Raw genomic sequence first — 27,315 nt, 5'->3', positions numbered from 1 at the left:
ATAGCTAATCAATGCCAGACCTAAACCTTGGATTCTAAAACTTGTTCATTTTACAAGAGTTGTTCACTAATTCTATAAGCAGTTAAGAGCAGTTTCAAACACCAAATGCCTCTTTTTCTTAGAGGTAAAAAGATATTTATGGAAATATTCATTTTAGCCAAAATCTTAAAGTTAATTCTCCCATAGTTATCACTAAAAAAAAATATTTTATTTTTAGAAGAAAAAATATATTAAAACTAATGTCAAAAGTGAGATTTAAATAAAAATTTACCAAATAATACAACCTCTCTGATGAAATACCAGGGTTCTTTGATAAGGAACTAATTAAACAGATTGTACTCCCTCACCTGGCTGCATGTCACCATAAATATTACTGTGTTGCAGCATCACGGAGCACACCTAACTGGAGGTACTGAGGATAACACTCCACGGGGTTAACCCCAACAATTGTTTACCATGGATATTCCCCTTTCAAATTTGGATTTTACAGTATGAAATGCTCAGCTTTTATAAGTTTTATTAGCATAAGAATGAAAACAAGAAATATTAAGATAAAATTAGAAATTACCAGGTTATGAGTCTAAACATTTTACAGTTACTGCGCTTTTGGCCACAAGTAACAGAAACCCAAAGCAATTTTAAACACCAAGAAAGTTAACTGTCTCGCCTAACAGAAACTCAGAGAAAGTTCAGGTTTCAGGGCAAGTTACTTAAGCATTTCAACAACGTCATCCAAACCCCAGGTTCTTGCAGTCTCTCCTTTCTTCCGTCCTTACTTTGAGCTCATTCACAATCTATTAGATGGCTGAAGCAGGACCAAGTACTTAAAACAGATAATGAAAAGAACTATACCGGCCTCCGCCACCGAGCGCAGGAGCTCGGACCCGAGGCCGCCGCCGCCGGGCCCCCCGCCCCGTTCCGCGCCGCCCGCCCCTGCCGCGCCCCGCGCTCTGGCTGCTGCCGCGCCCGCGAAGGCCAAGCTCACGCACCGGGGGAAGGCGATCCAGGCAGGCGGCCTGGCGGGCTGCATCGAAATGTGCATCACCTTCCCCACCGAGTACGTGAAGACGCAGCTGCAGCTGGACTAGCGCTCGCACCCGCCACGCTACCGGGGCATCGGGGACTGCGTACTGCAGACTGTCCGCAACCATAGCGTCCTGGGTCTGTACCGCGGCCTCAGCAGCCACATGCGAGACGCCCAGGGACGGCTGGACAGCACGCGCGGACTGCTGTGCGGTCTGGGCGCCGGCGTGGCCGAGGGCGTGGTGGTCGTGTGCCCCATGGAGACCATAAAGGTGAAGTCCATCCATGACCAGACCTCCGCCAGCCCCAAATACAGAGGCTTCTTTCACGGGGTCAGGGAGATCGTGCAGGAGCAAGGGCTGAAGGGCACGTACCAGGGCCTCAAGGCCACCGTGCTGAAGCAAGGGTCCAACCAGGCCATCCGCTTCTTCGTCTTGACTTCCCTGCGCAGCTGGTACCGAAGGAGGATTCCAACAAGCCCATGAATCCGCTGATCACCGGTGTGTTTGGAGCAATCGCGGGTGCAGCCTGTGTCTTCGGGAACACGCCTCTGGACGTGATCAAGACCCGAATGCAGGGCCTGGAGGCACACAAGTACCGAAACACATGGGACTGCGGCCTGCAGATCCTGAGGAACGAGGGGCTTAAGGCATTTCTACAAGAGCACTGTCCCCCGCCTGGGCCGAGTCTGCCTGTATGTGGCCATCATGTTCGTCATTTATGAGGAGGTGGTGAAGCTGCTCAACAAGGTGTGGAAGACAGACTGAGCCCCGGAGTCCAGGGGCTGCCCCAGCCCCTCCAGACTGGCTCCCACCACCCCTTCTCACAATTCCAGTGCTGTTGTGCCAAAAGGCCCCTCCCCCATCCCTCACTCCACGGCCTGGGTCTGACTCTGTGGCCGTGAGTTCACGTATCCCACAGTGCCATGAGTCCCCTGTGGTCTGTATGACACTACATTGTGTCCATGTGTCCAGCTGAGGCGGGGTGTCCCTCTGGCCTGTGAATCTGTGCCCACTTGTCCACGTGCTTACTCATGTGTGCCTGTGTTTCATGTTTTGAGTCCTGTGACCCTGTGCCCGCTTCCCGGGGTGCCCGTGGGGCCTGGTCCACGGCCCTGTAGCCATGGCCGGGTCCCAGCCCGGTGCCTTCCACCCTTGGCAGCGGGGGCACCCGCCCCGGCCCACCACAGCTGCCTCCGGGCCTCAGGCTCGCCTCACTGCATTCCAGGGGCCGCGTGCCCCTCGCTTCTCCCACCACTGGCCTTAACTGGCCCTCGGGCCCTTCCTCCACCGCGGACAGGGTGGCACCAGCCACTCTCAGGACCACCCTTCCAAGGCAGAATAAACTGGATCCTGTTGAAAAATAAAATAAAATAAAAAATAAAAACAACTATACCGTCCTCTAATATGGAGATCTTTAGGATTGAGGTCATTTTCCAGAAAATGCACCGACTGTTTTCACTTCACAGTTCATTGGCTAGGATGGGGTCACATTTCCATTTCTGGACCAATCACTAGCAAGGATAATCAGCTTACCTTTAGAGGAACTGGTTACCCTACTGTAACTGGGATGGGGTCATCTTCTCTTGGGGGCACATGGCTGCATATGGGAGTGCTGTATACCTGAGCAAATACAGGTTTTTCTTCTTATTTAGTTCTTTATTTATATGTCTACTTATTGAGAAATTATATAAACTGCTATTATGATTTGCTAATATTTCAAGGCACAATACATGCAATTGCATCAAGGCTTACACCTCATGAGAGTATATATAAATCTATATTTCAAATAGTCTTTTTTCAAAATCAGGTTTCATTAGGAAGAAGAGAAAAAGTGAACAGTGGGTAGACAATCAAAAGTGTTGTCTTTACAGTAACTGCATTACAATTGTAAAGGCTAAAGTTTGAGGGTAGAGGTGGATTAAGCATTGCTGAAGCTGGTGAAGATGAAGTTAAGCTGATGTTTGTTCGTGTAGAATAAAAAAACACCTTATAATAGAGATTGAATCTAAGGCAATACAGCTTTCAAGAATAAATATGTATCAGTATTTAAAAGTAAACAATTATGAGAATTCCAGTTCAATTGCTACAGTTTAAAGATGAGGAAACCAAAGCTTAAGAGAGTTTAAATTGTTCAAGATCATATAGGCAGATATGCTAAAATTCATGGTAGTCTTTCTGAATTCCTTTCATTTCTGCCCCAGCATTATATTACTATTCTTCATTGGATATCATTTCCAGGAATAAAGATAGGTGAGTTATAATTTTTTAAAGAATACAAAAATCTTTATTCCAAGTTGTACAAAATGCTCTTATGTCAGCTCTAGCAATGGAAATGAAGCACCTCTTTTCTCTTTTGGCATCCTGTAGATTATTGAAGGTTAAGTTATTATTACTAATATTGATACCAACAGTTGATCATCTACTATGTGCCAGGCATATATAGTCATTATTTCTAATCATCCCAACACCCCAAAGGGAACTCTTACTATCCCCTTTTGAAGATGAACTGAGGCTCACAGGCTTTAAGTTACTTGATGGAGATCAAATTGGTTCTGGGGTAAGTATTTAAATATAGGTTTGTTTCACTTTAAAGCTCTTTTAAGCTACTAACATTCCCCAAAAGGTGTTTTGTTAAATTCTTGTCCTGCTAGATGCTCCATGAAAAGAAGGGTACCAGATCAAGTAAATTTGGGAAATACTGTACTTTATATCCCTTTCATGGAGATTAAAGATACACAATGTAATATTTTAAAATATGGGAAATCCCACAAAGACAGAAAGTTATCCAACTCAATTTAACCAGTATTTCCCATCATTTGAAGATTAAATCCTTCTCTCACCTAATATACATTAATATTCAGAAAGTAATGTTCAGTGGTACCCCCTTTGGGAAATTCTGCACTACATTATCAGACATTCAAAATACATTAATGCATGTTAGCAACCAAATTATATTTGAATGATAGTATTAATATGTAAGTATATTAAACATATGTAACCAGTTTAGGAGTCTTTCTATGAAATTATTTTATTTTTTCCAATTACTGCTCTCAAATGTCAAATCTTGCTTTCCCGCTGAGTAGCAGTCCCTTCACAACATCTTGCTCAAATTACGTTTGCCAGTTACGGTTATTTTTCACATGTAAAACTTAAGATTAAAAATTATAGAGAAAAATCAGTGGAACAAAATACTGGTATGTTGAGATCAATAAAATTGATAAATTTCTAGTCAGACTGATTAGCAAAAAAAAATTACAGAAGCCACAAATTACTACTCTCAGGAATGGGAGAGGTAACACAAGATTAAAAAATTTTAACATTTTTGATCATCTAAATAAGTGCAGAAAAAGAATTTGACAAAATCTGACATATATTCCTGATTTAAAAAGAAAAACACCTCAGCAGACCAGAAATAAGAGGGCATTTTCTTAACCTGATAAAGATCACCTATGAAAATCCTTCAACTAATATCACATGTATGGTAAAAGTGATGTTTTCCCACTAAGATAAAGAACAAAGAAAGGATGTCATCTCTCATCACATATTCATCATCATATTGGAGTTTTTGACTACTGCAATATTAAGCAGAAAAAAGAAATATACAGTATCTAGATTGGAAAGTAAAATCTAAAACTGTCATTATTCATAGATGAATTAACTGTCTATGTAGAAAATCTGATGGAATATGTAAATAGCTACTAGATATAGGAAGTGAGTTTAGCAAGGATAAAAAGTCAATACACAAAAATCAATTTTACTTTCATATAATAGAAACTATCATAGAATTTTAAAAATCATCTATAATAACATCATTAATATGAAATATTTAGGGATAGATTTGAAAAAGATGTAAAAGACCTGTAGATTGAAAGCTATAAAATTTGCTGTGGAATATTAAAGAAAGTCCAAAAATATACGAAATACATTGTGTACATGGATTTGAAGACTCAGTAACGTTAAAATGTCAATTCTTTCTAAATTGATATGTAGAGTCAACGCAATCCCAATCAAAATCCCAACAGACTTTTTTGTAGGAAGTTACAAGCTGAAAAGGCAATGCAAAGGATCTAGAAGAGCTAAAAACAATTTTGAAAAAGAAGGGTAAACTCAGAATTTAAGCTACAGTAATTATAGAAATGTGATATTGGTTTGAATATAGACAAATAGATCAATGGTCATATACATACATAGACAACTGATATTTGCAAAAGGTCCAAAGAAAGGATAGTGTTCTTTCAACAGATTATATTGGAACTATTGGAAATCTGCATGCAAAAAAAAAGGAACTTTGGCCCATTCCTCCTGCCATGTACAAAAATTAACTCAAATGGCTTACAGACTTAAGTTAAAAAGCTAAATCTAGAAGAAAACACAGGAAAAAATACTTGTGATCTTGGATTAGGTGAAGATTTTCTTAATTATAAAACAAAAAGCATGATCCATAAAAATTGCATTTTATTACAATTTAAAATGTCTATTTTCAAAAGACACTGTTAAAAGAATAAAAATACAGGCCACAAACTTGGGGAAAATAGTTGTAAATCATATACTTAACAAAAGGCTTATATATAGAATATATAAAGAATTCCAAAACTCAATAATGAAGAAATGACTAACATTTGAACACTTCACCAAAAATGATATACAAATGGTAAACAAACATAAAAGGATGCTCAAACTCATTAGTCATTAAGAAAATAAAAATTAAAATCACAATGAATATAACCATGCACTTTTAGAATGACTATAATTTTTTAAAAAACTAACAATACCAAATGCTGTCAAGAACATGGAGGAATAGAATTCTCATGCGATACTGGTGAGCATATTTAATGATATAACCATTTTGGAAAACACTATGGCCATTTCTGAGTTAATCATACACCTATTGTATTGTCCTTTGATTTCACTGCTCAGTATTTCTTACGAGAAATGAAAATATATCTATAAAAGTAAATGCCAGTCTCTGTTCACTACCCAGGCCCTTAAAACCCTCTCCTTCCCAGAGTGGGAGTAGAGGTACTTAGTAGGACTCCTGGGCTCCCTAAAGTTCTTCCTAGAACTCTCTCACCATGTTCTTTGCTCACCATGTTCTATGCTCCACAGTGTTCTGAAAGTCTGAAGGCACCCGTTAAGGGAAGAGAACGCAGTTTCCCCTTACTAAAGATACCACCAACCTTCATGAGCTATCTTTTTGGGTTCCCCTTCACTTAGTTTCAGTAAGGACGTTAGGGAAGATTTTTGCCCACAAATATTTCACTCTGCAGTGGCACAGACAACTATCTGATTACCAAATCTGTTTTCAATAGGCACAAAACTAGTCTATATTTATTTTCCAGACTTGCTAGCATTTCTGTGTGATCCATGAGACAGAGTTCTATGCAATGAACGCAAGTGAAATGTACTACTTTTAGTCAGACCATTAAAATCCCTAAGAAATAATTTTCTCTGTCTCTTCCCTGGCTTCAGGCTGGATATCAATGCCCAGGAAGAAAGCAGAAATAGCAGAGCTTCTGACAGTTTGAGTCCCTAAATGAACACATAGACCCTCCACCCCTTTCCCCCCAAAAATGGATCCACATTACTGTTAAGTAAGCAGAAACAAACTTTTATTCTTTTAAAACTCTGAAATTTTGTTTGTCTGTTATGGTAGTTAACCTATTATAACTAAAAAATGAAAATTGGTACTAGGGTAGAATACTGCCTTAAACAATGGCATTGTCTAATCAAGCAGCAAGTGGTAAGAAAAATAATATTGGAGCTAGAAAGATGGAGATATTTTATGCAGTGGCAAACTACCTGGCAAAACAATCTTCTTGGATGGTAAAACAATGACACCTGAACCAGGCATTCTAGGGCAGGTGGTTTAAAAGAGTGCGAGTCTCAGCTTTTACCATTAGCAAGGTATTACAGGAAAGAAATGAGATGAGGAAAGATTTGCATAGTCTGTAAACAGAAATGAAAAGGTATAGAAAGAACCCAGAAATCCAGGCTCTCAAAAATTTGGAAAAGCTAACTCTTTCTAACTTCCAGATAATAAGAAATTGATTAGGCCTTTGAGTAACAGAGGCCCAGGAAGACTTAATTGAACAAGGAACTCGGCACTGCCTTTGAAATTGAATTAAGGACAGTGCATTTCCACCCCAAACTATTGTTTCATATGGCCTCAAGGTAGTTGCCCTCAAGCATCAAGCTGAGAGAAGCTTGGATGCGGAGCAGCAAAGGCATAAACCAGGTTTGAGAGATATATTTGGGAAAGAATTTCAGGTATGCTCACTGGCACATGGAATCGATTAGAAGCAAGTAGATCAAAATCTTCCTAAGACATGGAGGGCACTGTACTGCCAAAGAAATTATACATGCCTTTGACTTCTTGAGCCTTCAGCCAATCCATGGGTGCCCAAACTTAATCTGAACAGAAAGTGGACTGCAAACTGAACAACTCCCATGAGTATATGTCCAAAGTGCACTTGAGATGTGGCCATGGAGGATAACAGACAAGAAGGGACCTTAAAAGGAGTAGAGCCAGGGGCCTTGCAAAGCAGTGGTCAGGAATGGGTCTTCCAGAGGACAGAATAAGGATCTAATCAAGAGCTGCTAGAGCAGAGGACCCCTATAATGCCTGCCCTACAGAGTTCATTATTGCTGTGTACCAGACACAGCTGCGATGTCTCCTTCTTCCTCACTTGGACGGTTTATTGCTCTTAACTTCGTCCCTGCTTCACTATTTTATATTAGGTATGGAGCGGGTGAGCAGATAACTTGTCTTTTTAGTTCATGGTCATTGGACCAGCAGAAGCTATATGTGGATCTTACAGAAAAAGACTGTCTGTCATCTGGGGATCATACATATTGAATCTGTAGAAGAAGGATAAGTAAATTTGATGAGTAAGAAGTGTGAAATGCATATTTGGTGACCAAACTATGGAAGAGACTTCTTCTTGATCAAACCTATTTATTTTCCTTTTTCTTCTTCCTACACAGGTAATCTGTATTTCCTAGTTCCCTTTGCATTTAGGTATAGTCTGAATCAGAGTTCTAGCCAAGGATTCCATTGAGTGGAAGTCATGTATATGACTTCAGTGCTTGACCCATGTTATCAAATTATATTCTCCTCCAATTCATATGTTGAAGCCCTAACTCCCAGTACCTCAGAATGTGACTATATTTGGAGATACATGATTAAATTAAAATGAGGCCATTAGGGTGGGCTGAATCAGGCATCCTTATCAGACAAGAAAATTTGAACATATAGAAATTGACACCAGAGGTGTGCCCACGCAAAGACCATGTGAGGACACAGGGCGGCTATCTGCAAGTGAAAGAGAGAGGCTCGAAAAGAAACCAAACCTGCTGACACCTTAATCTTAGCCTTCCAACGTTCAGAACTATGAAAAAATAGATTTCTGTTACTTAAGCCATGGTATTTTGTTATGGCAGCCCTACCAAACAAATACAGCCCATAATACGCTCCCATGGATAATCCTCCATGTCCTCCCTTTCTCGCTGGCTGCAATGGAGATGACCATCCCTCCAACCCCCAGACAAAGTTGGAAGCCATGTGCCAAAAACGGCAAAGCTACTAGCTGGAAAGAGTGCTTGAAGGAAAACCATCCAACCAGGAACACCCACGTTGTTCAATTACATGAGCAAAAAATAAAATTTTATTTTATTCTGAAATGTAGGGGTTTGTTAGTTATAGCAGTATGCCTTACGCTCAACTAGTACACCCACAAGGCTGATGATTCCCTTTTCCCTCCTCAGTTCTCTCCTTAAGTCACTGTTGGCAGCGGGTGGTATGCACTTTTCACCTCTTAACAAGCCCTGTGGGAGTATGGCTGGCTTCTATTACATTACTGGCTTTCAAAGTAGGATATTTAGTGCCTCTTGTCCATAATTTGAGGCCTTAACCACAACTCTGGGACACAGTGAATTTTCCACTCAATATCCTCTAACATATTTTAAAAATAAATTGCTTCAGGTAGAAGAACTAGAAAACTGACAAATATATTAATAATAAAAATATACCCAAATCATGTGTCAATCAAGTGAGAGAATTTCCATTATTTAAGAGAAAATGAGGAAACTGTTATTTTAAAAAACCCTACTCTGATTACTCTGTCATAAAGAACTCCATATAACTGTCTTATCTTTCAAGACTGGAATATGGAGATCCCGGTCCGGCTATAGGCATATTGTTAAGGACTGTGAGCTCAATAAATAAGAGTTTTTCTATCATCTTCTACCCATGCTTCTTAGAATTAATAGAGAAGTAGGAATAGTAAGGCTACAGATTACTTTTTATATAAAAAAATCCATTTATGTATGTATTTGTGTAATGAATATCATGCTTGTTGCCTGATCTCTGCCTCTGAAAAAAAAATACCCAATTATTATATCTTTAAACTAATATATCAGATATCTTTGAAGAAATTATAATAAAATTCAGACACCTTGTCTTACATTATAGTTAGAGATTAGGATAAATCAAAAATTGTGTGCATACTCATCTGACATCAAAGGAAAACTGGCTCTGTGAGGCAGCAAACATGGGGTGACAGCTGAACATGTGAACATCTCCAAGAAAACAAAGATTGGGAGTAACCAATGGACAATGACCCAATATCACCAACCAAAGCCATCACTAGACACTTAACATGGGATAATCCACTTTCATTGGTCCTGGGAATGGGCAGGGAGACATCCTTACATCTGATAGTAGGGTGACATCCTGACATTTCTATAAGGAGGGTTACAATATGTCTCAGTTTGCCCTGGATGGTCCCAGTTTACAGTTATAAAAACTGTGCTTATTTAGGTAATAAATTTTATGAACATTCTATTCACTGGGTAAGTATACATTTTGAGAGAAGGGACAGAAGAAAGAGCCTCTTGGAAAATGTTAAGAAAAGTTTTCATTAAAACTACATCCCCCCAGTCCTAGAAGAACTCTGTCCTCTCTTTCATGTGGTTCTTTCTAAGGTTAGTTGTATTCGTCTGCTCATGCCGCCATAACAAAATACCAGACTGGGAAGCATAATCAACAGACATTTATTTCTCACTCTTGTGGAGGCTAGACCTCCTAGACCAAGGTCCAGCACAGTCAGTTTCTGGTGAGAGCTGTCTGCAAGTCTTCTCCCTGTGTCTTCACGTAGCCTCTTTTCAATGCATGTGCAGTGAAGGAGAGAGAGAAATATCTCTCTCTCTTCCTCTTCTTTTAGACCACCAATCCTATTGGATTAGAACCTCACCTTTAAGACCTCATTTGAGCTTAATTACTTTCAAAAGCCCTGTTCCAGACAGTCACCTCAGGGGTTAGGACTTCAACCTGTGAATTTGAGGGAAACATAATCCAGTCCACAGCAGTGGTTGTGGTTTTTGAGGGGCTCTTGTGGATTTTTTTCTTATTATAGTACTACAGCTTAAGTGGAAAAGTCGGGGTTGTATTTAGATTTTTTTTCTTATTTGCTTCTTAGCAGCTGCCACAGCATTTGACCAGCCAAGATCAAAGAAAGCCAGAATTGTAAGCAAGAGTTTTTATTTATGTTAGTGATGTTTTGTTATACACCAACAAGTCTGATCAGCAGAATCCAGAGCTGAGAGATAGAGGTCTTTACATTGTAAAGAGTGACTGGATGAGTGAATTTATGTGTTCAACCCAGTTCCGTCAGAAAAATAAGAATGGACTTACTGGGGTGTGCATTGGTTCATTAAGAGGTAGTAAAATAAAGTAAGATACAGTGTGACATATGCTTACTTTTCTCCTTAGGGCAGGTTACAATTAATTGATAATTGGATAAGTCCATATGCTTTAGAAAATTATTACTTATATTGAACAATTACTTATGAACCATAAGATAAGACAATATGTGTTGTCTTCAGTGTTTTTCCTCTCTTCATAAAGCAAATCCTCTTCCTTATGTATCTTGTTTCTGAGATTACTTCTCAATTTTACCCTAATTGCCTTGAGACAGTCATTTCCAACCAACTCCAATAAAGAAAATGATCACAGTAATAAACCAAAATTACAGCTTGAAGACTATGAAAATACAAATACTGCGTTTCAAGAGCAAACTAAGAAGAACAGAAGTCTATCTTTTCTGGTAGAAAAAAAGGAACCTCTTGTACAGATGGGAGATATAATTTAAATGAAATCATTAAATGTACAGGAGCTCCAGATAGTAGCAAAATTCTATAGTTTGCATTTTTAGATTGGACAAATAAAACTTATACTAATAAAAATCTTGGCTTTTAAATGAGAAAGCAGCAATCCAGCGGAAAGTCAGAAACTCTGGGAAGGAAGAGTTATCTTACAAACCAGGTGTAATATTACAAACAAGTCTGTCCGTATCTATTGATAACAGGACAGGAGGTAAAAAAGGGAAGTAGGGGGAGAGGTATTGCTCAGTGGTAGAGTGTGTGCTTAGCATGTGCAAGGTCCTGGGTTTAATCCCCAGTATCTCCATTAAAAAATAAATAAATTAAACCCTAATTACCTCTTCCCCCAAAAAAATTAATGAAATTTTTTTAAAACTTGAGGAAAAAAAGGAAAATAATAATGTGGCCTAAACTGAAAGAAGATCAAAGCCCTGTAGGCATAGCTATTTGAATGGATAGACAATAGGGAATGACAAACCCAATAAAGGAAAGGATAATGGAGTTTCACCTAAATAGCATGTTATTGACACCTTATACTCTCAACAGAAGTTAGAGGAGAAGATGTTGAACGCATAGGGAGGTAAAGGATGCAAGGATTTTAGAAAAAATTATAAATGGTCCCAGAGAGAAAGCAAAAGCAAGAAGTGTTTAAACATTATCTGACAATAAAAGTTAGAGATGAACTTTTGAGTCACTGGATCACACCAAACTTCTCCCTTGCCAATTTCTTCTCTGCCCCTCGCCCCTCAGTACAGAAAGCAGGACTTTTTAAGCTGAACCAGGAAGTAGCTCATGATTGTTCATGCAGATCACAAATGAAATAATAAAATGCTGTGAAAGAAACTGCTCCTGTGCTAGAATGTGGCCACCAATTCCTGTTGAAAGTGCCTTGCTTCTGAAAAGCAAGTATAATGAAATCTTAGCAAGACCCAGAGGGGAATCAAATAGCCTTAGGTTATGTCAACTACCTCTTTCCTAGAACAGGAGGCATCCCTAACCCTGTACCAGGATAATTACTTGAACCAGGGAGAGAAGGGAATCTTCTGCTGATTAAGCCAGAGAAAGAACTGCAATAGCTCAGAAAAGAGAAAGCAGCACAAAAGTTCACAAAACTATGCAACTTTGCCCAACCTCAATTTGCTTCGTAAGTTCTTCTTTGTTTTTTCTTTCAGTTTCCTTAACACTTTAGACAGTCTGGCATTAAGTGAAGGTGAGATAGGGATAGTGCAAAGTATTATCAGTTCAAGAATGTGAAGTTTATGCCTAGGAAATAGGATCACGGCTCTCCCTTAGAGCCAACAGTCATGGTAACTGAGTGAGAGATGTGGAAGTAATTGCTCCCACAGCTACCTGAAGGCTTCCCTTGATGTTTTAATCAGAGTAATTCCTATCTACTTTGGAAGCCTTGACCAATGCTTTCAAATCCTCACTGTTCTCTCATGATTGCCTTATTAACAATCTCAGCTTTTTTAAAAAAATGTAATTAACACACATGTGTCGAATGCTTTCTAAATACCAGACACTTGTTAAGCAACTTCACATTTTGCTTATAAGCGCTTGGAAGTAGTACCTTCTTCATTTTTTCACACCCTTCAGTCAGACAATCCCAGTGTCTTGCTTTGTGCACAGTGTTCAGTGCATATATTAGTAATTCCATAATATTCTAAAATATGTCTATTGAAAACAGAATGAACTTAGGGTCAGATTTATGTGTGGGCCGGGAGCCTGGCTATAGCAACCTGCCCAGCGCTTCTTTTGTGAAATTTCTCATTCATTCTCTAAGCACTTATTCACATGTTTCCCTGAAGCGGAGTCCAAAAGTGTCTGAGAAAGGGAGCAGTTAGTGTTCTGAAGGATTTTGCACCCATCTTCTCTCCATTTATATGATCTGGACACTTAACTAAGCCTCTGTTCTCTCATCTATAAAATGAAAGTGATAATACCCACTTAACATGATTTTTATTTTGTTTTTCAGAATAAATGACATAATGTACATGAAGTATTTAGCTCTACCCCCAGTAAGAACTCAATAAATATTTACTATGAATATTTTAGTATTTCATCTCTGATTAGTCTTTGTAATATCCACGTTGATCCTTCTGATAGTCACTTCTCAAGGTTTCCTGGATTTTTTATAGCCACCTGTAAGGTTCACCCAGAACCTCCAGTCCTACTTTCCTGTGCATTCTCCCAGATTCCTTTTTCTCTCCTTTCCCACATCCAGTGAAGCAACTCTACTGATTCTACTTCCAAACCTGTCCTGAATCTGTCTACTTCCTCCTGGCCACACCACTATGACTCAAGTCCACACTACTGTCCTCTCTCACCCGCACTAGTAAAGCAGCCTCCAAAATGGTCTCACTGCTTCCATTCTTAACTCTCTACAACCTTTAGTCCACATACCAGCCAGAGTGATTTTATAAACCTAAACTGTATCACACTATAGATATTATTATAACTTTCCAATGGTTTCTCTCATTCTCACCAGGCCTTCATACTAGCTGCTGTCCCTACAGGGAATGCTCTTTCATGTGTTTATCAATGTTTTCCTTTTCTTTAGGATCTTAGTCTAAACACCATCCCGCCATATATGCCTTCTATGGACATTCAACACAGAGGAGCCACTCAGATACTCTTTTGTTCAAAGAAGGTGCTGAGTCAGCATCACCATTTATCCTTGAATAAATAGGGTTTGAACTGGGCAGGTCTGCTTATAACACAGTTTATTTGTTTGTTTGTTTGTTTGTTTCAATAATATACAGTCAGCCCTCTGGTCTTCTGAATTTGTAGGGGTTTCGAACATTTGAGATTGGTTGAATCCAAGGATGTGAAACACACAGATAGAGAGGGCCGACTGAACTACACCATTTTATAGAAGGTACTTGAGCATCTGTGAATTTTAGTATCTGTGGGAGCTCCTAGAACCAATCTCCACAGATGCCTGGGGATATATTTATTAACAACCACCCTCCCCAACTTCTGTTTCCAAAGCACTACACTTTGTACAGTGTCTTATAGTCTAAAGGACAAAAATCAAACATAAGTATTCATTGATTTCTTCTGGAATGAATTTTTCACTGGAGTTATTTTTCTATCATCAACTTGCAACTAACTCTGTTGGTGTCAGAAATGGTAATTCCTATTTATTTTATTTGCCTGACAAATGCTATCTGTGCTAGTGTTCTAGGTAGTGCTGGGAAGAAATGAACTTGCTCCTTTCCATATTGATGGGTGTCAGTCATGGTTCCTACCACACTCAGGATATTGGGAGGAGTGAATTGAAAAGTCTTGCTCTTACAAGGATTATATTTATAGAAGAAAATAGATCATAATCAAATAACTGAAGACAGAATGAATGAATAAACAAGAAAAATATCAGGTAGAGCTACATAATGCAGTGTGATAAATAGTGACTTCAACAAAACCTATTCTGCTATTAACAAAACTCTCAAACAGATTAAATACAAATTAAAGGAAGGAATTCCAATGACCATCATTTCCTCTAGTGCCTGACTCTATAGACATATTGCCTAAATGTTCATCTATACAATTTTTTTCCTTTAGTTTTACTCAGATTTACCCCAGGGTGTTTCAAGTGATGCATATGCCTTTTAGAGGATTGCTTCTACCAACAAAGTTCTCAAAAACAGACATCATTAACACAAATCAATGCTGTCTATGTTTGTTACATCTCTCACAATGTTTCTGTAGACCTTAGTAATGCTCTCTCCAAATGTTCATCTTCCTTAAATTCTTTCATAAACTAGTCATTTTTTGTAATAAAATTTTCTCTCACTTTATGCATAGATGGATTACAATAATAGCAGCAACTGAAATGAATTCTTAGCTTGGAAATAATTTGCAGAGTGATCTCTCAACCTCATTCAAGTTCAGGAGAAATTCAGTTCAGTTTACCTTTCATCATCCTTGGTGTTTATTCTAGGAATTCCATCATCAAGAGTAGCCCAGGGCAGACTTAGACAAGTTGACACAGCAGAACTCAATTTTTCAAGGGACTAGGAAAAGAAAACTTCCAATGTGTTAAAATGGTTTCTGATCTCCAGGTGGGTATTTTATATTATGAACAGAGAAGCACCTAATGCAAGCTTTATTGGCAGAACATTTAGAGGCATATTTTTTAAATTGTATAAGAAATATGTGGCATTTTCCTTTCATCATGTATTTTAAACTCTGTAACAGGGGCATACAATCTTAAAAGGAGGAGGAATTTCATAGTTAAGCTGCCAGAATCCAAACCATCATTGGTGGTGTGCATGGCTGTGCATGATGAATGTTTCAGGGTAATCCCTTTTAACATATCAGAATTAGGAATAATAATTCATATAATTAGAGTCATATTTTAAGTCATATGGATTTATTTAAGTATAAATGAGTAAGGCCTCTTCTGGCTTGTCTATAGGCCCTTTTCATCCATATTGCCTGCGCCTTCAGTACCATCTATACCACCCAATTCCACTCAGAAGTTTTCCTACTGAAAATACCTATCAGAATGGTCAGGTCCTTTTATAAATAAGTTTAAATGAAAAGAAACACCTTACAAATGTAACTTATTAACAATAATGATATTCTTTTTTAACAGGACTTTCTCCCAGTCTGCTTCTCATAGAGCAGATACAATAGGACTGAGCTGTTGAGGAAACATTCTTTGCTTTGCACTGATAGCCTTGCCTTAATCAATTATAAGGAGATTCCCATACTTCTATCAGGAACCAGAAATGAGCATAGGGGTTGCAATCTAGAGAGGTTAGGCTTTTATGCTCCATAGTCACACTTGCCAATTTTGTGAACTTAGGCAAGGTACTTAACCACCCTATGCTTTAATTTCCATGTCTGGAAAATGAGGTTAACAGATGCCTATCCATGAGGTCACTGTGAAGATTAAATGAGAAAATATTTGTAATGTGCTTCCAGTGATGCTTGGCACATAGTGGGTGCTTAATAAATGTTGGCCAGGATTAAACCTGTGCAAGTAATTAGAAAGTATAAGAAACAATGTGCCAACAACAGTGTTGGAGGTGGTAGAGAAAGGGAAGAAAAAGTTATATGTCCTGTTCAGTGTTGCTTTGATTTTTAGCTGTGCATTATTAGCTGTTAAATTATTAATGGAATTCCTATAAGAAAAATAACATGCAACTACAAGGCTAAAACTACATTTATAATTCCCCTTTTTTTACATTGAAATAATTGTTTAATTGTTATATATCAACTCAAGAGTTCTTAGAAATGCAGTTAACAGTTTATAGCATAATATTAAGTACATAGTCTCATCATACCCATGATACAGATAAAAAATTGAGGAACAATACTTGAGTATACTGAGAATGATAAAGGTTTCACAAAGGAGCATTTTGTACTAGATGAACGCCTCAAAGCAGTACATTCAGTCCACTAATGCTTTCATAACTCTTGAAAATTCCCCCCACAAAAGATTTGGTCTAAGTGGTGTAATTTAACACATGGATCAACGGATTAACTCTCAAAGTTTAAAAAGTGCAAGATTTCCAATCTAGTTAGAATTCCTCTGATCAGGAAGGCAAAACAGAGTAGATCAAAGGCATATAATGTGAGTGAACCCAGATGGAAAGCCATTACAATCCATTCCATAGAAACAGTCTACTTAGTAAATGATGATATTTATTTATTTAGATTATATATAAATCACCCAGTTAATCCTGCTATAAGACACCAAATTTACCCTCTTTCAGTTCTGAGGTCGCAGGTTAATAACCCCTAATCCTTACTAGTTATGTGAAAGTCCAGTTGAACTTCTAATGTATAAATTGAGTTGGCACTTAGCCTACGCACTTGGCACTTAGCTAAATGACTTCTTCTCAGTAAAATATTTCTTTAATACCTTATCTAAATATCTCTGGTTAATGTTCATCATTTCAATCTATTTATTGCTTCATAGCACTTAGCACTATATGAAAGTATTTGTTTGCAAATTTGTTCATGCATATTCTTGTTTAACGTCTGCCACCCAAGTCCTTATATGTGTTTAGTCCACCTCCATCCACCAAGTATGTACTACAGCACCTAGCACACAGCAGGCACTCTTCAGAGGTCCAATGAATAGAGATAAAAGTTTTGGAAGAGGTAGACCTAGACAAATTTACCAGCATCACAACTTTTTAGACATCATATCTTATTGTTGGGCAAAGGAATAGCAGCACAAACTCATTAAACATAGTTGTTTGAGTTAATTCCATCCCCCTGTTTTGTATTCTACTATTTTTTACATTTTTACTCCTTACTGTTTCTTTTACCTTCTTTTGTTAATTCAGTTAAAAAAAAAAAAAACTGGAATGGTAGCATCTTACGAAATAGTTTTTGTAAAACTTATCACTAAAAGACTTCCAAAAAATCATTTCCTCACTACCTATAGACAGAGGGGATGTCTAAACTCCTAATGAAAGGACAGATCACAACCTTTCTCTTTCCTGACCAGATAACTAAGAATGAGTTCTCCAGCAAGCCAGCAAGGTGTGGAGTTGAACTATTCGCTGAAACAAGCACTGGTTTAACCATAAGCACAGCCAAACCTCTATTTCAGAATAAACTAGGCTCTCACTTGAATTTGTATTTCAAGTTAGAATGAACATTGGAGCTTTTTTAATTTTTAGCACCATAAAAGGGTTCATGAACTAAAGTAAAATAACTCCAGCTGCTTGTACCCAATTACCGAAATTCAACAAAATAAATATAGTTTGTGGGGAAAGAAAATGGACATATAATAACCACAAATCCAAAAAGTATGCCAGAACAAGTTCTCAGTAATTTACAAAACATCACCAAAGGTTTTTCTTGTACCCAGTGGTTATACAGCCATGGGATAAGGTTGTCCTTAGACAGGTGCTTTGTAGAGACTAATGTTAAGGTTCTGGTGTCATTTGAACTTAAACTGAGTTTTAAGATGTCATCTTAGGCTCAATGAATTACTTCCTGAATAACAAGTTTTAAGCCATTAGCCAATATATTCTGCAAAAATTTTGCAATTATAATTAATGAATAAAATATGACCAGTTACAGTGGGTTGAATTTTTTCAAAAAATTTTATGTTCCTATAGAGAAAGATCCCTGAGGACATTTTTGGTAGTAATCTTACAATGTTGTACTGCTTGGGAATTAGGGAAATTGATGCTTGGTGAATTGATGCTTTAGTTATTTTTCCCCAATTCAACTTCCTCCAATTACCGAGGGAAATCAGATAATCTAGTATGTTATTCCTTTCATGAATAAGTACTTTTCTGACATGTTAGATGAGTAATGACAAAGAAGTCTATAGTTTCTTTTGACTACTTTATCATACCAAGAATGATTTTATGCAACAGAAATGATACTCAAAATAGAATTTGATTTGATAAAAAAAAATCATACAGTTTTTGGCAGTATCTAGAGCTATAACTGATGTTTAAGGGGATGCTTAGGACTCATAAGTTACTTTTCATTCTCTGCAATGGTCTTGTTTATTTACTAGTTACTGGTCTTCTCTGTTGTGTCTCTCCTCCCACCTCCCTCCCAATCACAATCCCACCTCTAATAGCACAGGGAGTTTGTCTTCTTATTTGCTGTAACCTGGCCATAGTTGAAGTTTTCAATCAATATTTGCTGAATTAGTGAATTCAGCAGAATGAGACAGGCATTGATTGACATCATGAAGAAAATATCTTGACCATTAAATTGTTTCAATCAATAGAGCTATAATGGGTTGAATAGAGTCCCCCTAAAAGATACTTCCAAGTCCTAATCTCTAGTACCTGTGAATGTCACTTTATTTGGAAACAGGGTCTTTACAGATGTAACTAAGTTAAAGATCATCCTGGATTTAAGGTAGGGCCTAACTTTAATAACTGGACTCATAAGAGAAAGAAGAAGCAGTTTGGGACACAGAGGTCACTTGGGAGAAGGTCATATGCACATGAAGGCAGAGATTTAAGTGAGCCATCTGCAAGTCGTAGAACATCAAAAATTCTTGACAGCCACCAGATACTAGGAGAGAGGCATGGGATGGGTTTTCCTTCAGTCTTTAGAAGGAATTAACCCAGCCAACACCTTGGTTTTGGAATTCTGGCTTTCAGAACTGGGACAGAATAGATTTTTGTTATTTTAAGCCACTAGTGTATAGTAATTTGTTGCATCAGCCGTAAGAAACTAAAACAAGAGCAAACTGAAATCATGATTATTTACCTTTTTCTTCTAATGACAGAAAGGAAGGAAAGACAAGATCTTAATTGGTCATTCATCAGTGTGTGATGAAAAGAGACTATATAAGAAGTTTTCATGAATACCATTTTCTAATAAACAGTAATGAAAAATCATAAAGCAATGGAAGTAGTGGTTCAGTCAGGTAATGGATGACTGACGCAGTGTGAAGCAGTGATGCCAGACACTGCATTCAAATTCTGGGCCTGCCTCTTGCTAACTATACTGCCCTTGGAGAAGTTATTTGACTTTTTTGATTCTCTTCTGGAAATTGAGGGTAATTATAGTATCTGCCTCCTAAGGTGATTGTGGGGATTCATGCAAGTAAAACACTTCAGCAGGGCTTGAAATTCAGGAAGTCCCTTAGTGGTTATTCATGAACTCCTTAATCATCACTTAAAAGAACAGAGTTATGCAAATAGAACATGGGATTAATATTAGTTGAAGGCAACATGAAGGTGGATACCGAGTAATATGTTTCTGATTTTCAAAGCTTTCCAAATAGAAGCCACAACTTTCAAAATCCTATGAGTTAGGATTTCTTCCTTCTTTTTTTCTCTCTTATTCTCTTTCCAGTAGTTCTTTCTGTGTGAAAAGAAGTACTTCTTCTACTTTTATTGAAGTCTCTCCTTCAGCATCCTAATATTCATGGAAAAACAAAAACTGGGAGCAAGTATGGAAACCACAGTCCTCATCTCCTTTCTATGCCAATGGCTGAGATTAGGAGCATTCCATCTTAGAGCTTGAAGGTACATTCAAAACTACCTAGTTCAACTCCTTTGTTGACAGATGTCCAGAGAGCTTATGAAACTCATCCAGGATTCCTAGGTTCTTTGAGGGCAAAGAACTAGGGCTGCTTATTAACTACTATATACTTATAAGTTAGCACAGGTCTTCCAGATGAAAATAGATAAACAAGTAACTGACAAGTTAGTCAGTGCCACTACCACTAATATTGCATTGGCTTCACATCTCATTCTGAGAATAAAATGCATGATAACACAGTGGAGGACAAGTATGTTGACTTATGTTCATACTGACCTAAAGTATGTAATGTTGATTATTCTACATCGGAGGGATGAGTCCTGATATTGCTGAAAATGTATACCAATTCATTAGAATCCATGCAAATAATACAGATGATTTCATAGGCCTAGAGCCATTTACAACAACAAATGTATTATAATGTTCCTTCTCTTTTTCTTGCTTTGTGAGATTTCTTTCAAGGAGTTATTAGTAGAATATCATCTATTTCCAGAAATGCCAGACCCTCATTTTATTCCATCTGCAAGACACATGTAGCCATCTCTTCCATCTTTCAGAGGGAATCAGCTGTGTCCATATTCCAAAAAGTGAGTTTGGAAGGTTGGAAAGAGTGGGAGGTGGTAGGAAAGTCAGCCAAGATGAGCAGTTTCAACTTCTTTGATTTTTTTCTGTATAAATGTGGTGGCCAAGACCCAAACAGCTCTGATTTTTCTGCCAGCATGCACTTTTTCCATCATTCCTCTCTGGCTAGAACTTTGATCCCTGAGCATCACTTGCAGAATCATTCATCATCAGGTGTTTAACATCCCTTGGAGGAGCTCTGTTTCTGGGCCCTCCTAAAGGATATTAAGGAAAAGTAGACAACTTTACCATATTAAGGTAAAACACATGATTCTGCTCTTTGCCACATTAGCTGACATTTGCCTAGCTGCAAAATCACTTTAGACACAACACCAATTTATAACAGTATCCTATAAATGGAGTCATTTTCCTCAAGGACTCAAGCTAGGTGACTGGGGAAAAGATTAGGCATCTACATAGAAAATGATTTTTACTAAAATGCGTGAAAACTAAAGGATTCCCTCTTAATGTTTTATTCTTAATTTACTGTGGAGAGGAACAAGGACTTCATTTTGAACCAATGGGAGTTCTGGATCCAGATCTCAGACATATCAGGACTCTCACAGGAAAATACTCAGGAAGAAGCATTACGATATGAGGACATAGATACTCATTTGTATTTTTTTTTAGATTCCACATACAAGTGATATCATACAGTATTTGTCGTTCTCTGCCTGACTTATTTCACTAAGCATAATATGCAAAACAGAAACGGACTCACAGATATAGAAAACAAACTAATGGTTACCAATGGGGAAAGGGGAGGAGTGAGGAACAAATTAGAGATATGGGATTAAGACATACAAACTACTATGTACAAACTAGAAAAGCAACAAGGATATATTGTATAACACAGGGAATTATAGACTTATCTTGTAATAAATTCTAGTGAAGAATAAGCAGTAAAAATACTGAATCACTATGCCATACATTTGAAATTAATATAATATTGTAAATCACCTAAACTTGCATTTTAAAAAAGCTATCAGAATAATGACATGTAGAATTAGGATCATTTTATTGTACCAAGAGCTACTTTGGCCCAAAGTATTCCTTCACACTGATATAAAGGAAACTTCTTTTACTTCTTAAAATGCTGCCTTTCTTCCATAACCTGAGAACTTTTATTAATTTATTTTTGAAATTTAGCGGGAAAAGCTAATTGGCTTCCAAGTAACCAAAAACTCACAAGCTCACTCATATTTCCCAAAGAGAGCTTTCCTCAGAGCTAAGTTTCTTGGTTGAAAAAGACAGAAAGTAAGAATTTAAAAATATTTAAATGTGTTAAGCCTTTTCAGAATATTGACACCATCAGTAAGCTGTGAAGCTTGTAACAAAACCAAGAATTCTTAGTGCCCTATTCTTTATTCCTCATCTATCTCTTAGGCTTAGGTTTTTCTTCCTCCATTAGCAGAATAATAAAATCAGCATAATGTGTGCTTTTAAAATGTGTTCTTCATAAGTCAGAGAAAGACAAATATCATATGACATCACTTATATGCAGAATTTTTTAAAAATGATACAAATGAACTTATTTACAAACCAGAAATAGACTCATGGACATAGAAAACAAACTTATGGTTACCAAAGGGGAAAGAGGAGGGATAAATTAGGAGTTTAGGATTAACATATACACACCACTATATATATAAAATGGATACATTTCTACAATATAGCACAAGGAACTATATTCAATAGCTTGTAATAACCTATAATGAAAAAGAACCTGAAAAAGAATAAATATATATGTATTTATATGTACAACTGAATCACTTTGCTAGACACCTGAAACTAACAAAACATTGTACATCAACTATACTTCAAGTTAAAAAAATTTAAATAATTAAAAAAACCCCTTTTTCTTCAGTTGTTCGTGACAGGCTTGATATTGTGATTAATGCTTTCTCACTGGGTTTAATTTTAAACCAAAGGTGAGTCTCCATGATTTAGTGGTTAGAATAGATTTTCATTTTGTGGCCACTGGACAGAGTTTTCTCTTTGTAAATCTCACTTGTATTATGATAGCTTTAGCACTTTAAGTTCACCAAAGAGACTAGCTCCAATTTTAACATCTTCTTTGATTGTTCCTATTTAAATGTTTATCCTCATCATGTTTCCTTCTGAGAGTTAATTTGCTTTCTTTCTACAAGATTTACTTCCCCCCACCCCAGTTCTCCTTACTATTTACCTCTTCAACAGCTCTTTGGAATAACAATCCTAAAGAAAAGACTGATAGGGAACAAATGTCCTTTTGAAAACAAAGACTAAGTCGTATGCCTAGAAAGAATAATAATGTTTTTTACAGGTTAGCTTTGTGCTACTCTGATGAAAGAACTGGTTTGGTGCCTTTTTCATTATAGGTTAACATCATAACAAGCGTCTACTTCCTATAACAGAACAGTTGTATTATTTAATCCTACTATTTAAAAAATGTGAACTTTGAAAGTGCTAAGGTTCAAATTTCCAAAACTATTTCTTCTATTCAGGCTGCCTTTAGTAGAAAACTAAAGTAGTTGTTCATTATGAAAAATTATATGTATTATTGAATCTTTTTCAAGTCCATTTAAAAGATTAGTCATATATCAAAACATCTGTGAAGGGTAATGCTTGACTAAGTCACCTCTCAGTTTTCTTATCTGTAAAATGAGAGGGTTGGACCAGCTTATCTCTGAAGTACCCTCCAACTGTTAACGTCTACGAGGTCAGTATTTCTTCTATAGGATTTCTGGATTCTAGAAAAACATTCAAGCACAGGATGTTATTTATTAGAATCCTAAACTAGATTTTCTTTTTTTAAGTTCCAACTGTCTCAACGGTTCCTTATCATCCAAATCAACATACACTCTCTGGCATATTTGTGATGCCAAGCAAACTTGAAGTATACGCTTGCTGACAGTCATTAAGATAAGTATTTTGCATGTCCTTCCACATGCTTTGCTTAACTGAAGCTTCTGAACCTTAAAATAACATCACAGCAATCTAATCTGGAGATAAAAGGAGGGAAGATATGTAGAGGTCCTAAAGAAAAGAAATACTTCTAAATCAGGCTAACTATAGATCAAAACTATGTACTGTTACAGAAAATGAATCGTGAAATACAGAAGAAATAAAAAAGCTACTGCATAATTTGCTTCCAAATAATTCATCTCTGATATTAAACTAACATGACCTATATTTCAGAAGAGAAAAAAAAAATCCGCCTCTGAAGTCAAAAAACCTTTCTTCCTTACTTCCAACATTATGATGATAGCAAAATGAAACTACATGAATGCAAGACCTTTGCTTGTATAACTGTAACTTAATAATTTTATTCCAAGTGACAGGAGAAACCTTAAAAGCATTCCTACTGGTTAACAAACACAATTTGAGGCAGAACTCTGCCTTAGGACCACAGTATTTGTCAGGAAGCTTCACTGATTCCTCATGTTTGCTGTATATTTTCCAGCAGTGTACTTAGCATGTGAACTTTATGTGGCTGCACAGTTTCCCCACTGCTTTCATAGCTCATAAAATGCTTAGGAAGTGTTTTAAAAATTGCTCAAAGAAATTGGGCCACAAAGAACTTGACCTTCATGCATCTTAATGGTCCTGCTTTAATTTCATTTTCAAGGAAGGGATATTTTCATTGCAAATGCACTGGTAACATCTGTATTTCAGGTTCTCTTGGAATAGCAAGTAAGAAGTGGTTCTGCCCAGTGTGTATTATTTGGCCATCACTCTAAAATATGTGATGCTCCAATTACTCTTCTCATGAAATCATGCACACAAATGAATCCTCCCTCTTTCCTTAACATCACCCTCCTTTTGTTGATCACTTTCAGTTATCTGACTATGCTGGAAAGACATTATGTCATAAACAGCATAATAACATCTGCAAAGAATCCCTTTGGAAGTCATAGCATATGCTGTCAAAGCCAAAGTGTACTCTTGGATCTGAAGTCCACTACTTATAAGGGCTGACATTTAGCCCTGTAACATTTGAATTTTTCCCCCCATATAGGCTGCTAGGGGATACATGGCTAGAGAAGCATCACAAACAAGATCTCAGTTTATAGCTGTCTGGAGAATCACTGAATCAAGCAACAGAAAAACATTGTAAGTAGCAGCTTGCCTTTTCTATTTCCTTCGGTGTTTTATAGGATAAAGAGTGGTACTGGATAATTTGAGTTTAATTGAATGTGCAGTCTTTGCTCTGAAATGCTGGTTTGGAGCTCTACGCTTGGGTCTTATGCTGAACTTTATGTAATATAACTGTCAGCAGTGCAGGCTGATGAATACACAACATATTAGGTGTATCTGTATGAATTCATTAAAATAAACTGCAGAGGAAACTGTCAGACCAACTCTAACACAGCTGCCTCATTCTTGAAAGCCACATGCCTAGCAAAGTTTCCATAGAGAAGGTAATACCCAGTCTTCCCTTTTCAATGATTTATTTGATCAACTGATTATTATGAATACATTTTCCTTTAATAATGCTAAGTCAACAATTTGGGAAGATAATGAAAAGAAGTATGAAATCTGGAAACTTCTTCATTGTATAGAATAATGCTACAACTTCTGCTTGACAATTCAAAAGTTGTATGTGGGTATCACATGAACTTTTGCAAAAGTGGACTATGGCCCTCCTATTTCACACTTCTAACTCAAAGAAGAATTCCAACAGAGATCACTGCCCCAGTTATTTGCCTTGAAAAAAGAAATAAACCCTGTCAACACCTTCTTCACTTTAAACTGCTGTACTTACAGAACTAAACAATTAGGGAAGGGTGGGGTGTTGGGAACCAAGGGTCATAAGTTTCCAACCATGCTATGTATACAAGGTTAACTGCAGACTGTGTTGTCTGTATTCAGTCATGGCTCATTTCCATGTGTGTCCTGGGATTTGCCTTATGGGGAAAAAAAATTCAAAGTCTTGTCAAGCACATGGTGCATTTTTAGTCTCCTGAGAGGAGGTGAATCTAGCCTACCCCTCACTCTCAAGTCCTCAAAATCTAGACAATGGTAATGCTACAAATTAACTTTTAAAACTTGAGAAAAATATAAGCATTGTTGCTAGAGGAATTAGATGTGAAATGGGTAACCAAGGAGGCTTATCCAATACAGTTTAATAGAACAAGGAAAATTAAACTTAATCTGTGATATAAGAAACATTACTTGATTTATGGAATATATTCTTGATTAATTACTCCAGCATTCAGCTTTATTATAACTTAAGTAATAAGAGATTTCATGTACCTCTTAATCTGTAAACAAGTTAAATGGGCCAAAAGTCAGTGAGGATTTTCCAACTGCCACATTCTGAAATAAAAAACATTTGGGAAACCAAGATGCAAATCCAAACTCACCCTTTAAGGAGTTTTTCCCAGGCTGGGGCTTGGTTATCAATGCCCAAATCAAGACAGAGCCAATAAAGCAGTGTTCCCAGAAAAAGCCATCAGCAGCAGTCATACTCAGCTCCTTGTCCCGGTCACTGCTTTGGCCTATAGAAACAGACACAGCACATCTGAACCAGTGTGGAAATGGGACCTACTAGGAATACTCCACCTCCAAAATCAGGAGATAATTTTACCAAATAGGAAGAAACTGAATATTTCTCTTGCTTTTTGAGAAGAGAAAAAATCTCTGAGATGACCTGTAGTGTTCAGATTAGCCTGAAAAGCATTCTGAGCTCTCACAAATTGTGCTAATGGGGACGAAGAGAGAAAGAAACAGGCCAGTTCACTAGGGTCTCAGATGGTTTTAGGAAGGAGTAGGAAAATGCAGTAACTTCCAAAGGAGAATGCCTCCCCTCCAACCAATCAGATCAGATTCCATCTTGTTTGTTGCACTGAAGCATATTAGCTGATTATCAGCCCTGGTACTAGGGGCAGAAAACAAGTAGCTATAGAGACGGTTCTGGTGACCACAGCTGGGTCAGCCAAGGCATGTAACTCAATAAGATTCTGCATGTCTTTGTTGCCGTAAAGTTATTCTAGTGAGCAAAGAGTCAAGAATGTTCCAGAAAACATTTGAGCTGTTGTGAGTTCAATAGGATCTTCTCTGCATAGCAGGATGGTCAAAGAGAGTGAAAAGTTAAGAGGGGAATAGGAAGCAAGGGTCAAGATTCAGGCAATATTGAGCAAAATATAGGTTCTGCCATTCTATGTGAGGTTCAGGGCTGGGTACCAGTTCTACAGGGAAATACAGCAAGAAACGAGGTGGACTACAGATAGAAAATCAAGATATAAACAAGCCCATGTGAACAGCCAATACATAAATGAAAAGGAGGTGCTAGAAAGTGGAGGGTATATTTTCTCATACATAACATATGATGCAAATAGATTAACCTAATTTAAGAACTGTAACTCAAGAAATTTTTCTTCTCCTAGATTTATAATTATTGTTTTTCTCTTTGCTACTTTGTTTCCTTCAGAAACACCTATCGCTTTGGTTTCTATCCTTCATTTCTATTGATTTTCCATCTCATTGTTTTCATCTTTTGACCATTTTTTCTTTATTCTGTGAGAGCTTGATTCTGAAT

General features: G+C 37.4%; 1 protein-coding gene across 1 annotated transcript; it reads left to right on the top strand.

Moving 5' to 3' along the window:
- The first annotated feature begins 422 nt into the window (after positions 1–422).
- Positions 423–26,304, top strand: LOC102512612 (tricarboxylate transport protein, mitochondrial). Its single transcript, XM_032461209.1, is given in 6 exon segments — positions 423–1,482; positions 1,485–1,675; positions 1,677–1,862; positions 7,772–7,774; positions 20,810–20,816; positions 26,294–26,304. Coding segments are annotated over 3 exon segments (951 nt in total). The 5' UTR covers positions 423–836; the 3' UTR covers positions 1,791–1,862; positions 7,772–7,774; positions 20,810–20,816; positions 26,294–26,304.
- The last annotated feature ends 1,011 nt before the right edge of the window (positions 26,305–27,315 follow it).

Source organism: Camelus ferus, chromosome 2 (assembly GCF_009834535.1).
Source record: "Camelus ferus isolate YT-003-E chromosome 2, BCGSAC_Cfer_1.0, whole genome shotgun sequence".
In the NCBI taxonomy this organism is placed as follows: domain Eukaryota; kingdom Metazoa; phylum Chordata; class Mammalia; order Artiodactyla; family Camelidae; genus Camelus; species Camelus ferus.
This window is presented reverse-complemented; position numbering and strand designations above follow the sequence as displayed.